The sequence below is a fragment of the Pelobates fuscus genome, chromosome 10, assembly GCF_036172605.1.
Source record: "Pelobates fuscus isolate aPelFus1 chromosome 10, aPelFus1.pri, whole genome shotgun sequence".
Lineage (NCBI taxonomy): Eukaryota > Metazoa > Chordata > Amphibia > Anura > Pelobatidae > Pelobates > Pelobates fuscus.
The window spans coordinates 148,442,094-148,459,576 of record NC_086326.1 but is presented as its reverse complement, the minus strand read 5'-3'; the positions used below and the strand labels follow the sequence as shown (position 1 = coordinate 148,459,576).

General features: G+C 46.2%; 1 protein-coding gene across 3 annotated transcripts in view; it reads left to right on the top strand.

The window, feature by feature from the left end:
• The window catches only part of LOC134575158 (gastrula zinc finger protein XlCGF48.2-like), a 35,875-nt gene extending 18,982 nt beyond the window's left edge, over positions 1-16,893 (top strand). For 2 of the 3 annotated variants that reach the window (XM_063434378.1, XM_063434377.1), the window contains exon 5: positions 13,669-16,893. In XM_063434378.1, the coding sequence (XP_063290448.1) occupies positions 13,669-16,103 (2,435 nt within the window). In that variant the 3' untranslated portion in view covers positions 16,104-16,893. The remainder of the gene's footprint in view (positions 1-13,668) is intronic. The other variant, XM_063434379.1, reaches the window with a different exon arrangement.
• The last annotated feature ends 590 nt before the right edge of the window (positions 16,894-17,483 follow it).

Sequence of the window (17,483 nt, the reverse complement as noted above, 5' to 3'; positions counted from 1 at the left end):
GTTGGTGGACGGCCACCCTGTTCCAACAAGGCTGCGACGTCAGCAAGGTGTTGGTGGAGTCATGTTTTGGGCCGGAATCATGGGAAGAGAGCTGGTCGGCCCCTTTAGGGTCCCTGAAGGTGTAACAATGACCTCTGCAAAGTATGTGGAGTTTCTGACTGACCACTTTCTTCCCTGGTACAGAAGGAAGAACTATGCTTTCCGTTGTAACGGATCGCCTGGCACCCCGACTGGGTACCTCCGTTAATGGATGCTCCTACCGCTTCCTGAGGACTCCAAGCACTCTGGCAGACACCACAATCACCGAACCGATGCAGCATATGAATCTTCTCAAGCATAGGAATGCTATAGACCGTTGAATAGGAACCATACGAATAGGCTTACACTCCTAGCAGTCAACTGGAACAGCATGCAATAAATCCTTCCCCCAATAATGAGACGACACTTCACTTTGAGGGTAAAACAGGAACTCTGGACTGGCACATCCAGACTGGCTTTTATTTCCATCTCACACATATAAGACCGCCCACAGGGGAGGTGTAAAATATCCAATAGCATCACGGGTGCAACCCACACATCCCCTCCCCTTAGTGTGACACATAATCCCATTATTCATACAGTTTAAAATATACTTTTTACACAATATTTATAACTTCAAAACCATACATCACATTCACATAAAATTACATATCCACAATCAATCCATTCAGGGGAACAACATATTAAAAAATGGCATGGATCAGACCAGGGGTTCAAAAGTTAGTAAAGTATCTTTTAAAACCCCTAGCTTTCCAGCACAGACCGGTTTTACAGAGCCTTCTCTCCTGGAGAAGTAATCCAATTACCTCCCAGCACAGAGACAGACTCCATTGAGCACATGGGGACACAAAGACAGTAAAACACTTTAAAATACATAAATTCACCTTTTACACATAACACACAGACATTTCACATATTCCCAGATAGCTGGGATCTGAGCGCACAAAACTACCGAATAGCGCGCAGATCCTATTCACACAGTTCACTTGCCATGGAGGCGAAGTCTTTAACTACACGAATGGGCTCCATGGCATAGCTATCTGGGTTAACACATTCACATAAAGTCTGGTCCATAGTCCAAAGGCAAGAGGCGGGCAAGCAGCCCCCTCCAAGGACACGTGGCGAGGTCGGTTTCGCCACACTTCTCCCCTTTACCCCCCAGACTAACAGGGTATCTGACCTCCTGCCGGTCAGTGCCCTGGTTAGTCCAGCAACCCACCCACGAAGCACAAACAGCAGTACCTCCCACCCACAATAAATGTTTACTCCACCTGGATAAAGTAGCAGCTTGTCCAGGTCCAGGTTCCTCATCACGGCTGTGCGGGGAGCTGGTAGACTGCCTTGGTGGGTTGCTGAGGGGGCAGAGACCAGCGGTACTCTGCCCTGGTGCCAACGCTACCACTGAAGTAGCCTGATTGGAGCCTGGTTGTGGGAGGGGGAGACCGACCGTCTCCCCTCTGGGTACACAGCTCTGTGGCTGGGGGAGAGGACCGACCATCCTTACCCCTTGTGCTGCAAGTGCAGAGACTACGGTCCCATCTGCATCGTTGGGGGTGTAACATCTCCCCTTGGTGGGTTAGGCTGCCGCTGGAGAGAGGGTGCAACAAGTTCCTCTCTCTGCACTGTAAGCTGCCGCTGGGGAGAGGGGGTAACAGGCTCCTCTCCCTGACGCTCTCTCTGCTGGAGGGGAAAACCGACTGCCTCCCCTTCCTGGAGGGGAATACCTTGGCTTGCTGTTGGGACACAGGACAGACTGTCCCTATCCCCGGTGGTGCAGATGCAGAGACTACGGTCCCATCTACACCGTTGTGGGGCTTAACATCTCCCCTTGGTGGGCTAGGCTGCTGCTGGGAAGCAGGACCGACTGTCCGTACTCCTTGTAGCTTGGGCGCAGAGACCCTGGTTCCATCTGCGCCAGTGGGGAACTTAGTGTCTCCCCTTGGTGGGCTAAGCTGCCGCTGGGGAGAGGGGGTAACAAACTCCTCTCCCTTAACCGTAGACTGCCGCTGTGGAGCAAGGACGGCCCCTTCAGCTCCCTGTAACTTGGGCGCAGAGACCACGGTCCCATCTGCGCTGGTGTGGGGCTTACTGTCTCCCCTTGGTGTGCTAAGCTGCTGCTGGGGAGAGGGGGTAACAAACTCCTCTCCCTTACACACTTTCAGCCGCTGGGGAGCAGGGCTGACCCTCTGTACTCCCTGTAGGCAGGGCGCAGAGACCACGGTCCCTTCTGCGCTGGTGAGGGGCTTACTGTCTCCCCTTGGTGAGCTGGGCTGCCGCTGGGGAGGGGGAACGAGACTCTCCCCTACTGGTAAAAAATTCTGCCGCTGGGGAGGAAGGATGGCACCTTCAGCTCCCTGTAATGCACACTGCCGCTGGGGATGAAGGATGGCACCTTCAGCTCCCTGTAACGCACACTGCCGCTGGGGATCTGGGCCGACTGCCCAGCATCCCTGTAGGGCCGGTAGAGAGACCGCAGTCCCACCTCCACCTGCCATCTGTGGGTCTTCCCAGGACCAATCCGTGAGGCCCCTCAACATTTGTGAGTAAGGGCCACCTGGCAACTCTGGCTGCTGCTGGGGATCTGGGCCGGCTGCCCAGCATCCCGGTGGGCCCGGTGGAGAGACCTTGGTCCCATCTCTACCTGCCTGTTGTGGTTCTTCACAGGACCAGTCTATGAGGACCCCCACTTCGGGTTCCTCCTGCCGCCTCAGGGAAAGACGGCTAACCTCCTCGGATGAAGCCTCTACTCGGCTGCTGTAACGCTCCTGCTGCTGAGCATACTTCCTCTCTTTTGCCAGCCGGAATTCTCAGCCCAGCCTTGTGTTTCGCTCGGCCATGACCTGGTTCCAGATCACCCGGCGTGTCTCCATGGGTATATCATCCCCATACTCGGCCACTCGATGCCTTACCTCGGCCAGCCAATCATCTCCAGAGCCAGAACCTTCCATACTTGTCTGCTCCCAGGGGCGCTGCACGAGTGCTAGCGTTGCCCTCAATTTGTAAATCCAAACAGTGTCTCTGAGCTGCTTTACCTCGCAGTAGGACGCCATCCCACCGCTTGCCACCAATGTAACGGATCGCCTGGCACCCCGACTGGGTACCTCCATTAATGGATGCTCCTAGTGCTTCCTGAGGACTCCAAGCACTCTGGCAGACACCACAATCACCGAACCGATGCAGCATAGGAATGCTATAGACCGTTGAATAGGAACCATACGAATAGGCTTACACTCCTAGCAGTCAACTGGAACAGCATGCAATAAATCCTTCCCCCAATAATGAGACGACACTTCACTTTGAGGGTAAAACAGGAACTCTGGACTGGCACATCCAGACTGGCTTTTATTTCCATCTCACACATATAAGACCGCCCACAGGGGAGGTGTAAAATATCCAATAGCATCACGGGTGCAACCCACACATCCCCTCCCCTTAGTGTGACACATAATCCCATTATTCATACAGTTTAAAATATACTTTTTACACAATATTTATAACTTCAAAACCATACATCACATTCACATAAAATTACATATCCACAGTCAATCCATTCAGGGGAACAACATATTAAAAAATGGCATGGATCAGACCAGGGGTTCAAAAGTTAGTAAAGTATCTTTTAAAACCCCTAGCTTTCCAGCACAGACCGGTTTTACAGAGCCTTCTCTCCTGGAGAAGTAATCCAATTACCTCCCAGCACAGAGACAGACTCCATTGAGCACATGGGGACACAAAGACAGTAAAACACTTTAAAATACATAAATTCACCTTTTACACATAACACACAGACATTTCACATATCCCCAGATAGCTGGGATCTGAGCGCACAAAACTACCGAATAGCGCGCAGATCCTATTCACACAGTTCACTTGACATGGAGGCGAAGTCTTTAACTACATGAATGGGCTCCATGGCATAGCTATCTGGGTTAACACATTCACATAAAGTCTGGTCCATAGTCCAAAGGCAAGAGGCGGGCAAGCAGCCCCCTCCAAGGACACGTGGCGAGGTCGGTTTCGCCACATCCGGAATAAAATCATCTTCATGCATGACAATGCACCATCTTATGCTGCAAAGAATACCTCTGCATCAATGGCTGCTATGGGTATAAAAGGAGAGAAAGTCATGGTGTGTCCTCCATCCTCCCCTGACCTCAATCTTATTGAGAACCTTTGGAAACTCCATCCTCAAGCAAAAGATCTATGAGGGTGGGAGGCCGTTTACATCCAAACAGCAGCTCTGGGAGACTATTCTACATCTTGCAAGCAAATTTACTTTACTGAGAGGGTAGTGGATGCATGGAATAGCCTTCCAGCTGAAGTGGTAGAGGTTAACACAGTAAAGGAGTTTAAGCATGCGTGGGATAGGCATAAGGCTATCCTAACTATAAGGTAAGGCCAGGGACTAATGAAAGTATTTAGAAAACTGGGCAGACTAGATGGGCCGAATGGTTCTTATCTGCCGTCACATTCTATGTTTCTATGTTTAAATTCAAGCAGAAACTGTCCAAAAACTCACACGTTCAATGGATGCAAGACTTGTGAAGCTGCTATCAAATAAGGGTTCCTATGTTAAAATGTAACGTGACCTGTTAAAATGTTTAAAAAGTTAAAATGTTGTTATAAGTTTGATTGAAATAGCTTTTGATTTCAGTAAATATGCTGCAAACACAACAAATTACAATTTTCAGTTCTTTACAACCTATAAAGTGTTTTGAAACTTACTGTGCGTAATAATTTGGAACAGTGCATTGTAAGTTTTTTTTATGTTTAAAAAAAATACTGTTATCATTAGGAGGTTTGTTCAATAAAATTTGAATTGTACTCTTAATAGTTGATAACATGAGAATTATGCTGACTGTTATTTACATCAATTATTTAGGTAAATGAGAAAAATATAATTTGCATAATAATTTGGAACAGGGTGGATATATAAATAAAATATATTGTCTATAACATCATATCCAATTTGTTGTTTTGCTGTTAAACAACTATCCAGGTTCCTACACATCTCTGGGTGGGGATTATACCACCAAGGCTTTATACCACCAGAGCAAGTTTATTGCTCTCTAAAGTAATTGTTTTGGCCTTATAGTATCCAGCATACAGCCTTCATCTACAGATTGTGGGATTTTCCCACTCAAGTGGGGTCTTGCAAACCCAGAGCCAGGGGTGATAGGGCTCTGGTCCATGTGAGTTCTTTCCCCCCACCCCCTCCTATATACGGCTAATTTATACCATCTGCAACATATTTTTCTTTGCTTATTTACAGATTTACCATCAGTAATAACGCACTATTTTGGTAATATTGCCACCAGCTTTTTGGTTGTAGTAGGAGCTGTTCCTGACGTCCCTTTCTCCGCTATGCGGTATAGCAAGCCCCGATCCCAGATAAACTGTTCCCCCATCTTTCTTCACCTGACCAGTGTCCAGCCTATCCCTATTCATCTGGAGGGTAGGGTCGGATACTACTTCCCTTCCAAACTCGGCACGGGTATCCCAAAGAAAAGGGGCCAGGGTAGGGGGACTAGCCCGGGGGGCCCACTTACAGGGGCAATTACGTGGAGCGGGGAGATGGGGATGGGCATGTGTGTCTACCTGAGCCTCAGAGTGTGAGCCATGCTGGGTGGTGCGGGCTTGCTGCTTGCTCATCACTGGGTAGGTCTCCTCTGGGGTCTGGGGGTGCACATAGGTGGAGATGAGGTGGCCCAGGTCATTGACGAGCAGCACTTCTGCGGGTAGTTCATCCATGAGCCCGACTTCCACACTCTTGTCTCTGGCGCCCCAGTCGAGGCAGACGTGGGCCATGGGTAGGTGTTAGATGGTTCACCCTGCTACCCCGGATGGTGACCATTCCCCTGTTCTTCTCCGCCTCAGCAACAAGCCAACTTTAAAAAAGGAAATAAATACTACCCCAAAAATATAAAACATAGTGCAAACTGTATATATAAATAGTAAACCCCTATATAGGATAAAACTCACAGACGGTAGAGCCGTCTATGTTTCTATGATGCGCAGGAGGGTATCTGACCAGGATAAAATGGCATCCTGAATGGAGAGCTGCACAGGAATCAGATATGATGAAACAGAAATTTATTGGGTTTACAGTTAAAATAAGGGACAATTGGAGCAGTGTAAAATATAAAAATAAATGTACAAGGCATATAGCCTAAACAAACACCGCAAATAGAGTAAAAAAAAGAAAGTCCCAAAAAGCAATAAATAAAGGTATCCATCAGAAGACGCGTTTCAACTCTAGCTAAAGTCTTCTTCAGTGCTGAAGTGCTCTCTCAGTTGCAATAAGTACCATTTAAAATCAGTCTTCGACTTAACATAGCTGTAATTCTTCCCATTTCCGGCGTGGCATGCCCGTGTCAGCACGTCTCGCCCGTCATGTGACGCAGCGCGACTGTATCACTTCCGGTCCTTCGATCACCAAAGTGAGGGCAAGCTGGAAAAAGTCCCATATCTGGTATGGGCAAAAAAGTCAAAATAGCCAGCTCCTTGGTTCTGCACCCCTCCCTGTCACAGGTGCTTCATCTCAGGACCCCTTTCAGCCTTGTACCACAGATAATTTGAGATGGAAGTATTTCCCCAAGTAAGTAGCTCATTTAGGAGATATTTGGCTGTTATAGTAGGACCTGCTAAAGATGGGGTATGTAACGGCACCCCCAGGCATAAAAAGGGGTTAACAGCCGTTTAGTAGATCTTCCCCCTTCCAGAGACACAGGCACAGCTATTGTAGACACCAATCCACCGAACCGGAGAAGCATATGAATGCCGTAAACAGCTGAACCGAACTATACGAATTCTGTAAACAGCTTAATAGGAAAAACCACATGAATAGGTTTACCCTCCTTGCAGTCAAACTGGAACAGCATACAATAAATCCCCCCCGAGAACGAGACAAGGCTCCGTTTTGAGGGTCAAGCAGGAACAGACAGAGCTGTGGGTTTATTGTTCTTATATACACATTAGTACCACCCACAGGGTTTTGGAAAACAACCAATAAACACGTACAATACACTCAGACACTTCCACACAAAATCCTCCCCTCTGCCTGTGATACAATTACGTTACACAATGGGTAATGTAATTATAACAGGCAGAGAAATACAGTTTTCCATATTATTCATAACTTTAAAAGTATGCTTCACATTCACTTAAATTTTCAGAATCCGCATACTCCAAATACAAACATACGTCAAAATCATACAAATTGGTCCAGTGGTTCAAAAGATAGATCGTAGTCCTTTGTGACCAAATGAAGCATGGCTTTTCTGCCCAAAACCAGTTCCACAGAGTCTTCTATCCTGGAGATAATTGGGAAGTAATCCAATTATCTCCAAGGACAGAGGCAAAACTCCATTGAACACATGGCAGCAAAAGACAATAAAATACATAAAAATATATAACTGCAGCCATTGCATAAAACAGGTACATTCAACATATCCCCAGATAGCTTAGATCTGAGCGTACATTATTACTGAATGGCGCTCAGATCTCATACATACAGTTCAATTGCCATGGAGCCAAAGTCTTTCACATAGTCTTTCATTATACGAATGGGCTCCATGGCATAGCTATCTGGGGTATCACTATTCAAATAGGGCAAGTACCGAAGGACCCGGCTTTCATGTCTTTGCAGGGGAAAATCAAGCTTTTTAACATGGGGCCATAGTCCAGAGGCAACAGGCGGGCAACCAGGCTTCTCCAATGCAATGTGGCGAGATTGGTCTCGTCACAGGGTACATTAACATTGTGGCAGGCTTATGCAATGTATGATCATATAATGTAACTAAATCCCCATTATTATTTGCCTAGATTAGGTGTTTTTAATAAAACTAGAAATATCGTTCAGCACCAAAGTAGCTGTTAAGTAGATTAGTGAGTGCGCTGGATTTTCATTTTTACTGTACTTATTGGCCCCCAGTAGCACCCCATTTAAGCATGTTCAGGTGAGTGCAGCCAACCCCTTGTTTTCTCCTATATACAAAGTATCAATTAGGCTTAACAAGCTCCAGGGTGGTCTCCGGTTCCTGCGGTTGTTCGGTAACCGAACTATATTGTCCCAACATCACACGGCTATATACACATTAACCATTGTATAGGAAATAAAATGATTTTGCCCCATCAAACTTGTAACGGATCACCTGGCACCCCGACTTGGTACCTCCGTTAATGGATGCTCCTAGTGCTTCCTGAGGGCTCCAAGCACTCTGGCAGACACCATAATCACCGAATCCAAGAAACCTTTAAATTCTCCCAAGCGTATGAATGCTGTAGACCATTGAATAGGAACCATACGAATAGACTTGTACCCCTAGCAGTCAACTGGAACAGCATACAATAAATCCTTCCCCCAATAATGAGACGACACGTCACTTTGAGGTTAAAACAGGAACTCTGGACTGTCTCATCCAGCCTGGCTTTTATTACACTAATCTACATACAGGCCACACCCAGGGGGAGGCATAAAATAACCAATCACATACATGGTTCAGCCCACACATCCCCTCCCCTCAGATAACATTAAACTCAATTATCCGGTACACTTTTTCAGCCAAGTTCTGGATGTACCCCAAAACCCGGGGGTACACCTTTAAATCCAGCATCGCTGGATAGCCCTTATTCAGGGGGACAACATATCCAAAATTCAAGTAATTCGGATGAATGGTTCGTGAGATATGGGGTTCCAAAGATTTGACCGACCGCATGGGTAAAGTATCCGAAAACAGTTCCATGCATTTTGGCCCTGCGGTCGGTCACAAACAAGGGAATGAAAACAGGCGAATTGCCTGTGTTATAGAGCCTGGAGAGGGTTTGAATGAATTCCCTTGTTTATGGGGCTCTTTCTACCGAACGGCGGGTCATTCGGTAGTTTCCATACGAATTTCTGGAAGTATGGAGGTCTCAGCGGTGTTTGCCTAGTCAAGTGTCCGATTTTAGTTCCAGACACTCGACGGCAAAACACCGCTGTTCGGTAGTTTAAGATGGCCGCCGCCACGTGTTTGTTTCCTGAATGGCGGCCACCCAGAGGACAAAGAATACATTACACTGATTGCCAATTACCCGTTTGCAACATTGTTGCAAACGGTAATTGGAGGCACACTCATTCCTGGGTGGTCTGGTTGTTCGGTAGTTTCACTCAATATACTGAATGGAGTGATTCTACCGAACAATCAGAATGCTGCATACAAATCACCCAGGATAAACTTAACACATCTATAAATACATATATAATATTACAGGCAGTACACTTGAATATGTTTCACAGTCTTAAAGGGACAGTAGTCCCAAAAGTCCCAATATGTCCATAGATGCTGTTAAAAGGGCCAGTAGCAGCAATATACAGTACAATATGCCCCAAATAACCCAGGGGCCATAGTCAGTAGGTAGGAGGCTAGCAAACAGGCTTCTCCAGGGCCCAGTGGCGAGGTTGGTTTCGCCACATTTCTCCCCTTTTCCAAACATACTAACAGGGTACCTGACCTCTTGCCGGTCAGTGCCCTTGTTAGTCCAGCAGCCCACCCACAAAACAGAAAAAGCAGTACAGTCCACCCACAATGAATGGTTACTACACCTGAGTAATGGAAAAACTTGTCCAGGTCCAGGTGCCTCACCCCGGCTGTGTGGGGGACTGGTAGGCTGTTTTGGTGGGTTGCTGAGTGGGCAGAGACCAGCGGTACTCTGCCCTGGTGCCAGCACTACTACAGGAGTAGTCTGGTTGGAGCCTGGTTGCTGGAGACCGACTGTCTCCCCTTTAGCTGCGCAGCTCTGCTGCTGGAGACCGACTGTCTCCCCTTGAGTTACACCGCTCTGCTGCTGGAGACCGACTGTCTCCCCTTGAGTTACACAGCTCTGCTGCTGGAGACCGACTGTCTCCCCTTTAGTTACACAGCTCTGCTGCTGGAGACAGACTGTCTCCCCTTTGGCTAAACAGCCCTGTTGTGGGGGGGCAGGACCGACCGTCCCTACCCCCTGTGCTGGAAGTGCAGAGACCACGGTCCCATCTGCACAGGTGTGGGGCTTACAGTCTCCCCCTGGTACATTAAGCTGCCGCTGGGGAGAGGTGGTAACCAGCTCCTCTCCCATTAGAACACTCTGCCCATTGATGATCTGCCGCTGGGGAGAGGTGGTAACAATCTCCTCTCCCATGCCTACTTTCAGTCTTTGTGGAGGGAGACCGACTGTCTCTCTTCCCAATTCAGTGTCCTGCTGCTGGGGAATAGAGACTGGGCTCTCTATTCCCAAAAAATCACGCTGCTGCTGGGGGGTAGGACCCACTACCTCTGCCCCCTGTAACTCAGCCTTCCGCTGGGGAGGGAGGACGCTGCTCTCCTCTCCCTGCACTTCACACTGCCTTCCCGGCATATCACTCTGCTGCTGGGGGGTAGGACCAACTACCTCTGCCCCCTGTAACTCAGCCTTCCGCTGGGGAGGGAGGACGCTGCTCTCCTCTCCCTGCACTTCACACTGCCTTCCCGGCATATCACTCTGCTGCTGGGGGGTAGGACCAACTACCTCTGCCCCCTGTAACTCAGCCTGCCGCTGGGGAATGGAGACTGGGCTCCCAATTCCCAACAAATCACACTGCCGCTGGGGAGGGAGGACGGCCCCTTCAGCTCCCTGTAGCTTGGGCGCAGAGACCACGGTCCCATCTGCGCTGGTGTGGGGCTTACTGTCTCCCCTTGGTGTGCTAAGCTGCTGCTGGGGAGAGGGGGTAACAAACTCCTCTCCCTTACACACTTTCAGCCGCTGGGGAGCAGGGCTGACCCTCTGTACTCCCTGTAGGCAGGGCGCAGAGACCACGGTCCCATCTGCGCTGGTGAGGGGCTTACTGTCTCCCCTTGGTGAGCTGTGCTGCCGCTGGGGAGAGGGAATAACAAACTCCTCTCCCTTACACACCTTCAACCGCTGGGGAGAGGGGATAACAGGCTCCTCTCCCTGCACCGTAGACTGCCGCTGGGGAGCCAGAACGGCACCTTCAGCTCCCTGTAACGCACACTGCCGCTGGGGATCTGGGCCGACTGCCCAGCATCCCTGTAGGGCCGGTAGAGAGACCGCAGTCCCATCTCCACCTGCCATTGGTGGGTCTTCCCAGGACCAATCCGTGAGGCCCCTCAACATTTGTGAGTAAGGGCCACCTGCTTCCCCACCTGGCAACTCTGGTTGCTGCTGGGGATCTGGGCCGGCTGCCCAGCATCCCGGTGGAGTGACCTTGGTCCCATCTCTACCTGCCTGTTGTGGTTCCTCACAGGACCAGTCTATGAGGACCCCCACTTCGGGTTCCTCCCGCCGCCTCAGGGAAAGACGGCTAACCTCCTCGGATGCAGCCTCTACCCGGCTGCTGTAACGCTCCTGCTGCTGAGCATACTTCCTCTCTTTTGCCAACCGGAATTCTCGGTCCAGCCTTGTGTTTCGCTCGGCCATGACCTGGTTCCAGATCACCCGGCGTGTCTCCATGGGTATATCATCCCCATACTCAGCCACTCGCTGCCTCACCTCGGCCAGCCAATCATCTCCAGAGCCAGAACCTTCCATACTTGTCTGCTCCCAGGGGCGCTGCACGACTGCTAGCGTTGCCCTCAATTGTAAATCCAAACGCACTGTGTCTCCGAGCTGCTTTACCTCGCACTAGGACGCCATCCCACCGCTGCCACCAATGTAACGGATCACCTGGCACCCCGACTTGGTACCTCCGTTAATGGATGCTCCTAGTGCTTCCTGAGGGCTCCAAGCACTCTGGCAGACACCATAATCACCGAATCCAAGAAACCTTTAAATTCTCCCAAGCGTATGAATGCTGTAGACCATTGAATAGGAACCATACGAATAGACTTGTACCCCTAGCAGTCAACTGGAACAGCATACAATAAATCCTTCCCCCAATAATGAGACGACACGTCACTTTGAGGTTAAAACAGGAACTCTGGACTGTCTCATCCAGCCTGGCTTTTATTACACTAATCTACATACAGGCCACACCCAGGGGGAGGCATAAAATAACCAATCACATACATGGTTCAGCCCACACATCCCCTCCCCTCAGATAACATTAAACTCAATTATCCGGTACACTTTTTCAGCCAAGTTCTGGATGTACCCCAAAACCCGGGGGTACACCTTTAAATCCAGCATCGCTGGATAGCCCTTATTCAGGGGGACAACATATCCAAAATTCAAGTAATTCGGATGAATGGTTCGTGAGATATGGGGTTCCAAAGATTTGACCGACCGCATGGGTAAAGTATCCGAAAACAGTTCCATGCATTTTGGCCCTGCGGTCGGTCACAAACAAGGGAATGAAAACAGGCGAATTGCCTGTGTTATAGAGCCTGGAGAGGGTTTGAATGAATTCCCTTGTTTATGGGGCTCTTTCTACCGAACGGCGGGTCATTCGGTAGTTTCCATACGAATTTCTGGAAGTATGGAGGTCTCAGCGGTGTTTGCCTAGTCAAGTGTCCGATTTTAGTTCCAGACACTCGACGGCAAAACACCGCTGTTCGGTAGTTTAAGATGGCCGCCGCCACGTGTTTGTTTCCTGAATGGCGGCCACCCAGAGGACAAAGAATACATTACACTGATTGCCAATTACCCGTTTGCAACATTGTTGCAAACGGTAATTGGAGGCACACTCATTCCTGGGTGGTCTGGTTGTTCGGTAGTTTCACTCAATATACTGAATGGAGTGATTCTACCGAACAATCAGAATGCTGCATACAAATCACCCAGGATAAACTTAACACATCTATAAATACATATATAATATTACAGGCAGTACACTTGAATATGTTTCACAGTCTTAAAGGGACAGTAGTCCCAAAAGTCCCAATATGTCCATAGATGCTGTTAAAAGGGCCAGTAGCAGCAATATACAGTACAATATGCCCCAAATAACCCAGGGGCCATAGTCAGTAGGTAGGAGGCTAGCAAACAGGCTTCTCCAGGGCCCAGTGGCGAGGTTGGTTTCGCCACAAAACTGTTATCCTAAAATATGCGTTTAGTTTAATGAAAGCACTAAATAATAATTTGATGAAACTACAATGATTTAAACTTAATAATAAGCAGCGATACAATATATTTATCGGTGCCAAACACAGATCATAAGGAGAACCACTGGACAGCCTGCTGCAAGGTGTTCTCTGCTAGTCAGGTAAAAATGGTTCTGCTCTCCAGCATGTGGCTTCACCTTATAAAGGGACTGAGTATGTGACTTTCCTTACCCAATCCCTGTATGCCATTTCATATGGAGGAGTCCGGCATGCATCTTGGCTACTTGGCAATGAAAGTCTTCAATAAGGTGCTCAATAGTCCCCCCTAGAGGTATAATTCTAAAATGGCACTCATAATAATAAACTGTATTAAGTGATATCTAATGAATCAGACCATAATTAACCAGTGTCCATTACAGAGATGTAGTCCACAAAATATGGAGTGTCGAAGGTTGCCTACCTCTGTTATAGACTGTAAGTTAGGTTCTAATTCTTAATAAATGTACCAGTTACCTTGAAACAGCATTGTTCAATATTTTACCATCACTTCCTGGATCATTTACCTTGTAGTGTATTTACATAACTCTCAATGAGATAAAAGGAAGGTTTGTAATTCTATTTGTTTTCTTTCCAGCAGATGGCTCTCTAAACACAAGTGAAGCGGATGATTTACCCATCCATGTTCTGTCAGCGAATCGTGTGACTGAAGGTAGAGTCGCAGATGATCAGGGAGGAAATTCTGTGACATTTAATGAACTAAGTAAGAGACCAAGTGAATCTGTGATATCTGAAACAGCTTTATATGAAGAAAGAAATCTACCAGATGGAGAGATTTACTCACTGAAAGAATGTTCACAAACAAAATCCACAGTACACACGGAATATCCATCTACTCATATTAAGGAGGAACCAACCTCATGTGAAGAAGGGAATCTCACACACACTGACATGTGTACACCCACCGAACAGACACAGTATCCATCTACTCATATTAAGGAGGAACCAGTCTCATGTGAAGAGGAAAACCTCACAGACAATGACATGTATACACCCACAGAACAGACAGAATATCCATCTTCTAATATTAATGATGATCCAATCTCATGTGAAGAAGGGAATCTCACAGACACTGACATGTATACACCCAGAGAACAGACAGAATATCCATCTACTCATATTAATGATGATCCAGTCTCATGTGAAGAAGGGAATCTCACAAACGCTGAAATTTCTACACTCATAGAACATATACATTATCAATCCACACCTATTAAGGAGGAACCAGCCTTATGTGACAAAGGGAATCTCACAGACACTAGCCTTATTACACACGGAGAACAGACAGAATATCCATCTTCTCATCTTAAGGGGGATCCAGTCTCATGTAATAAAAGGAATCTCATAGAAGCTGACATTTATACACCTGCAGAACATACACAGTATCTATCGACACATATGAAGGAGGAACCAGCCTTGTGTGAAGAAGGAAATCTCACACACACTGACATTATTAGACTCACAGAACATACACAATATTCATCTACACAAATTCAGGATGAGCTAGCTGTATGTGAGGAAGGGAATCTCACACACACTGACATGTGTTCCCATACAGAACATATATGTTATCCATCCACACATATTAAGGAAGAACCAGCCCTATGTGACGAAGGAAGCGTCACAGTCACTGACATTTATACACCCACAGAACTTACACAGACAGAATGTCCATTTACTCCTGTTACGGAGGATTCAGCCTTGTGTGAAGAAGGAAGTCTCGGTGATGTGGACATTCAAATCTCTCCTTGTGATCCTGTGAGACAATACAAAATGGATCCCAATAACTTTGATGGTCATACAATTTCACCCACAAATTTAAATCAAATAAAATATCAAAGATTCCGTAAAGGAAAGAAAGTGACTTGTTCTGAATGCGGGGAAACATTCACCTGTAAAACAAACTTCATGGGACATCAGTGCTTTCAATCAAAATCACACATTATTGGATTTTACAATACTCGCGAAGCATCTAAATCATGTTCCCTTATCGAACATGAAAAACAGATTCAGGCAAAATCTCTTCCCAAACAACATATCGTTCACAGTGGAGAAAAGAAAAAACTAAAACATTCTTGTTCTGAATGTGACAAATGCTTTAAAACCATTTCAGCTCTTATACTTCATTTGAGGAGCCACACAGGAGAAAAACCATATTCATGTTCTGAATGTGGGAAATGTTTCAATCATAAATCAAAGCTTATTGCCCATGAACAGATTCATAGTAAGGAGAATCCTTTCTCCTGCTCTGAGTGTGGGAAATGTTTCAGACAGAAAAAATCTGTTATTGCGCATCAACTGATTCATAGTGGAGAGAAACCTTTCTCATGCTCTGAGTGTGGGAAATGTTTTAATCTGAAAGGCAACTTAAATAAACATCTCATGATTCACACAGGAGAGAAACCATTTTCATGTTCTGAATGTGGGAAATGTTTCAGTCGTAAAAACAAACGTGATAGCCACATGAGGAATCACACCGTAGAGAAACCATATTCATGTTCTGAATGTGGTAAATGTTTCACTCAAGAAAGCAACTTTTATACACATCTCAGGATTCACACAGGAGAAAAACCATATTCGTGTTCTGAATGTGGGAAACGTTTCAATCATAAATCAAAGCTTATTGCCCATGAACAGATTCATAGTAAGGAGAATCCTTTCTCCTGCTCTGAGTGTGGGAAATGTTTCAGACAGAAAAAATCAGTTATTGCGCATCAATGGATTCATAGTGGAGAGAAACCTTTCTCCTGCTCTGAGTGTGGGAAATGTTTTAATCTGAAAGGCAACTTAAATAAACATCTCATGATTCACACAGGAGAGAAACCATTTTCATGTTCTGAATGTGGGAAATGTTTCAGTCATAAAACCAAACGTGATAGCCACATGAGGATTCACACAATAGGGAAACCATTTGCATGTTCTGAATGTGGGAAATGTTTTTCTCGGAAAGGCTACCTTAATTGTCACAAAAGAGTGCACAATACCAATAAATCTAAAACAGAAAAGAGTTAAGGTGCTCACTATAATAAATTAAAAAACTCAGCTGCTGTTAACCAAACAAAAGCAAGGATTCCCACTACTTTGCAACTATATCTTGCAAACTAAAGATTAATAAGTACCTAACTTTAAAAGATCTACGGAGTTACACGAATGGCCTACATACATGAATAAATGTGTATCTTGTCATTATTATTATTTAAAAAGCGCCAACAAATACTGCAGCACTGTACACTGGGACATACATGTTACTTAATACAAATAAAAAAGAAATACTAGTGTAATAATTCACACAAGTGAATATATAATGGAGCGTAGTAAAGCGGAATCTATAATCTCCTCTCCAAATATCAGCTTGATATGTAAAGATAAGAAAAGGAATATCCAATGGTGTAGTTTAAAAGAAATTGCCAGAGAGATAAAATATTTTACTTGCACGACCTAGAGCAAGAACCTTAAAAGTACTCTATAAAATATATACAGATATAGTTTATTTATTTTGAAAAGGCCTTTGTCAAAATGCATCCGGTAAACCCTTATCTGGACTTTTACATTTTTGGACGTTTATTATTCACAGAAACACAAGCGAAGAAAGAAGGTTTTTCGTAACCAGAATTATTTGTGCTGGTACCAAGGTGCGATCCAGGTTTAATGAAGGACAGTCTTAGTACAGCAAACGTTTGGGGCTTTTACCCTTTATCAATGCATTGTGTCAGAAGACCTGATTAATAAAGGGCACAAAATGTTTGCTGTACTAAAACTATCCTTCATTAAACCTGGATCGCACCTTGGTACCAGCACAAATAATTCTGGTTACACAAACCTCCTATCTGCTTGTGTTTCTGGATTTCTATACTGCTGGGGCTGCAGTGGAGGGGGAGGGGGTGCTTGCTGCACAGTCTCTTTCTTATGATTTCTTGTCACGTATTTTGTTTTATTGTGCCTCACTTGTATTATTCCATTGATTTTTATTTTATAAATTTGTTTTAGTTTTGCTACATTTGGTTTTAAAATGTGTTTAAATAAAAGCACAATGTAAGATACAAAGAGAGTTTAAGAGTGACACTCAGTGAGTGAGTGTGTGGGAGAGAGACAGACAGACAGTGAGTGTGTGAGTCAGCATTTGAATGTGTGGGAGAGAGACAGTGAGTGTGGAAAGAACACTGGGACAGGGGAGGAGTAAGAACACTAAAAATATGGAGGTGAGGGGAACACTGGGAGGGAGAGAGAGGAACATTAAGGGAGCGGCACTAAAGTAAAGGGGATGGAAGGGTAAATGAATACTGGGGTGGGGGGGGACAACTAAAAGAGAAGGGAGAGAAACATTAAGGGGAATGGGGGTCACTAAAAGACAGGGGGGATGGCACACAAGGGGGCCTGAGGAGGGAGAACGAC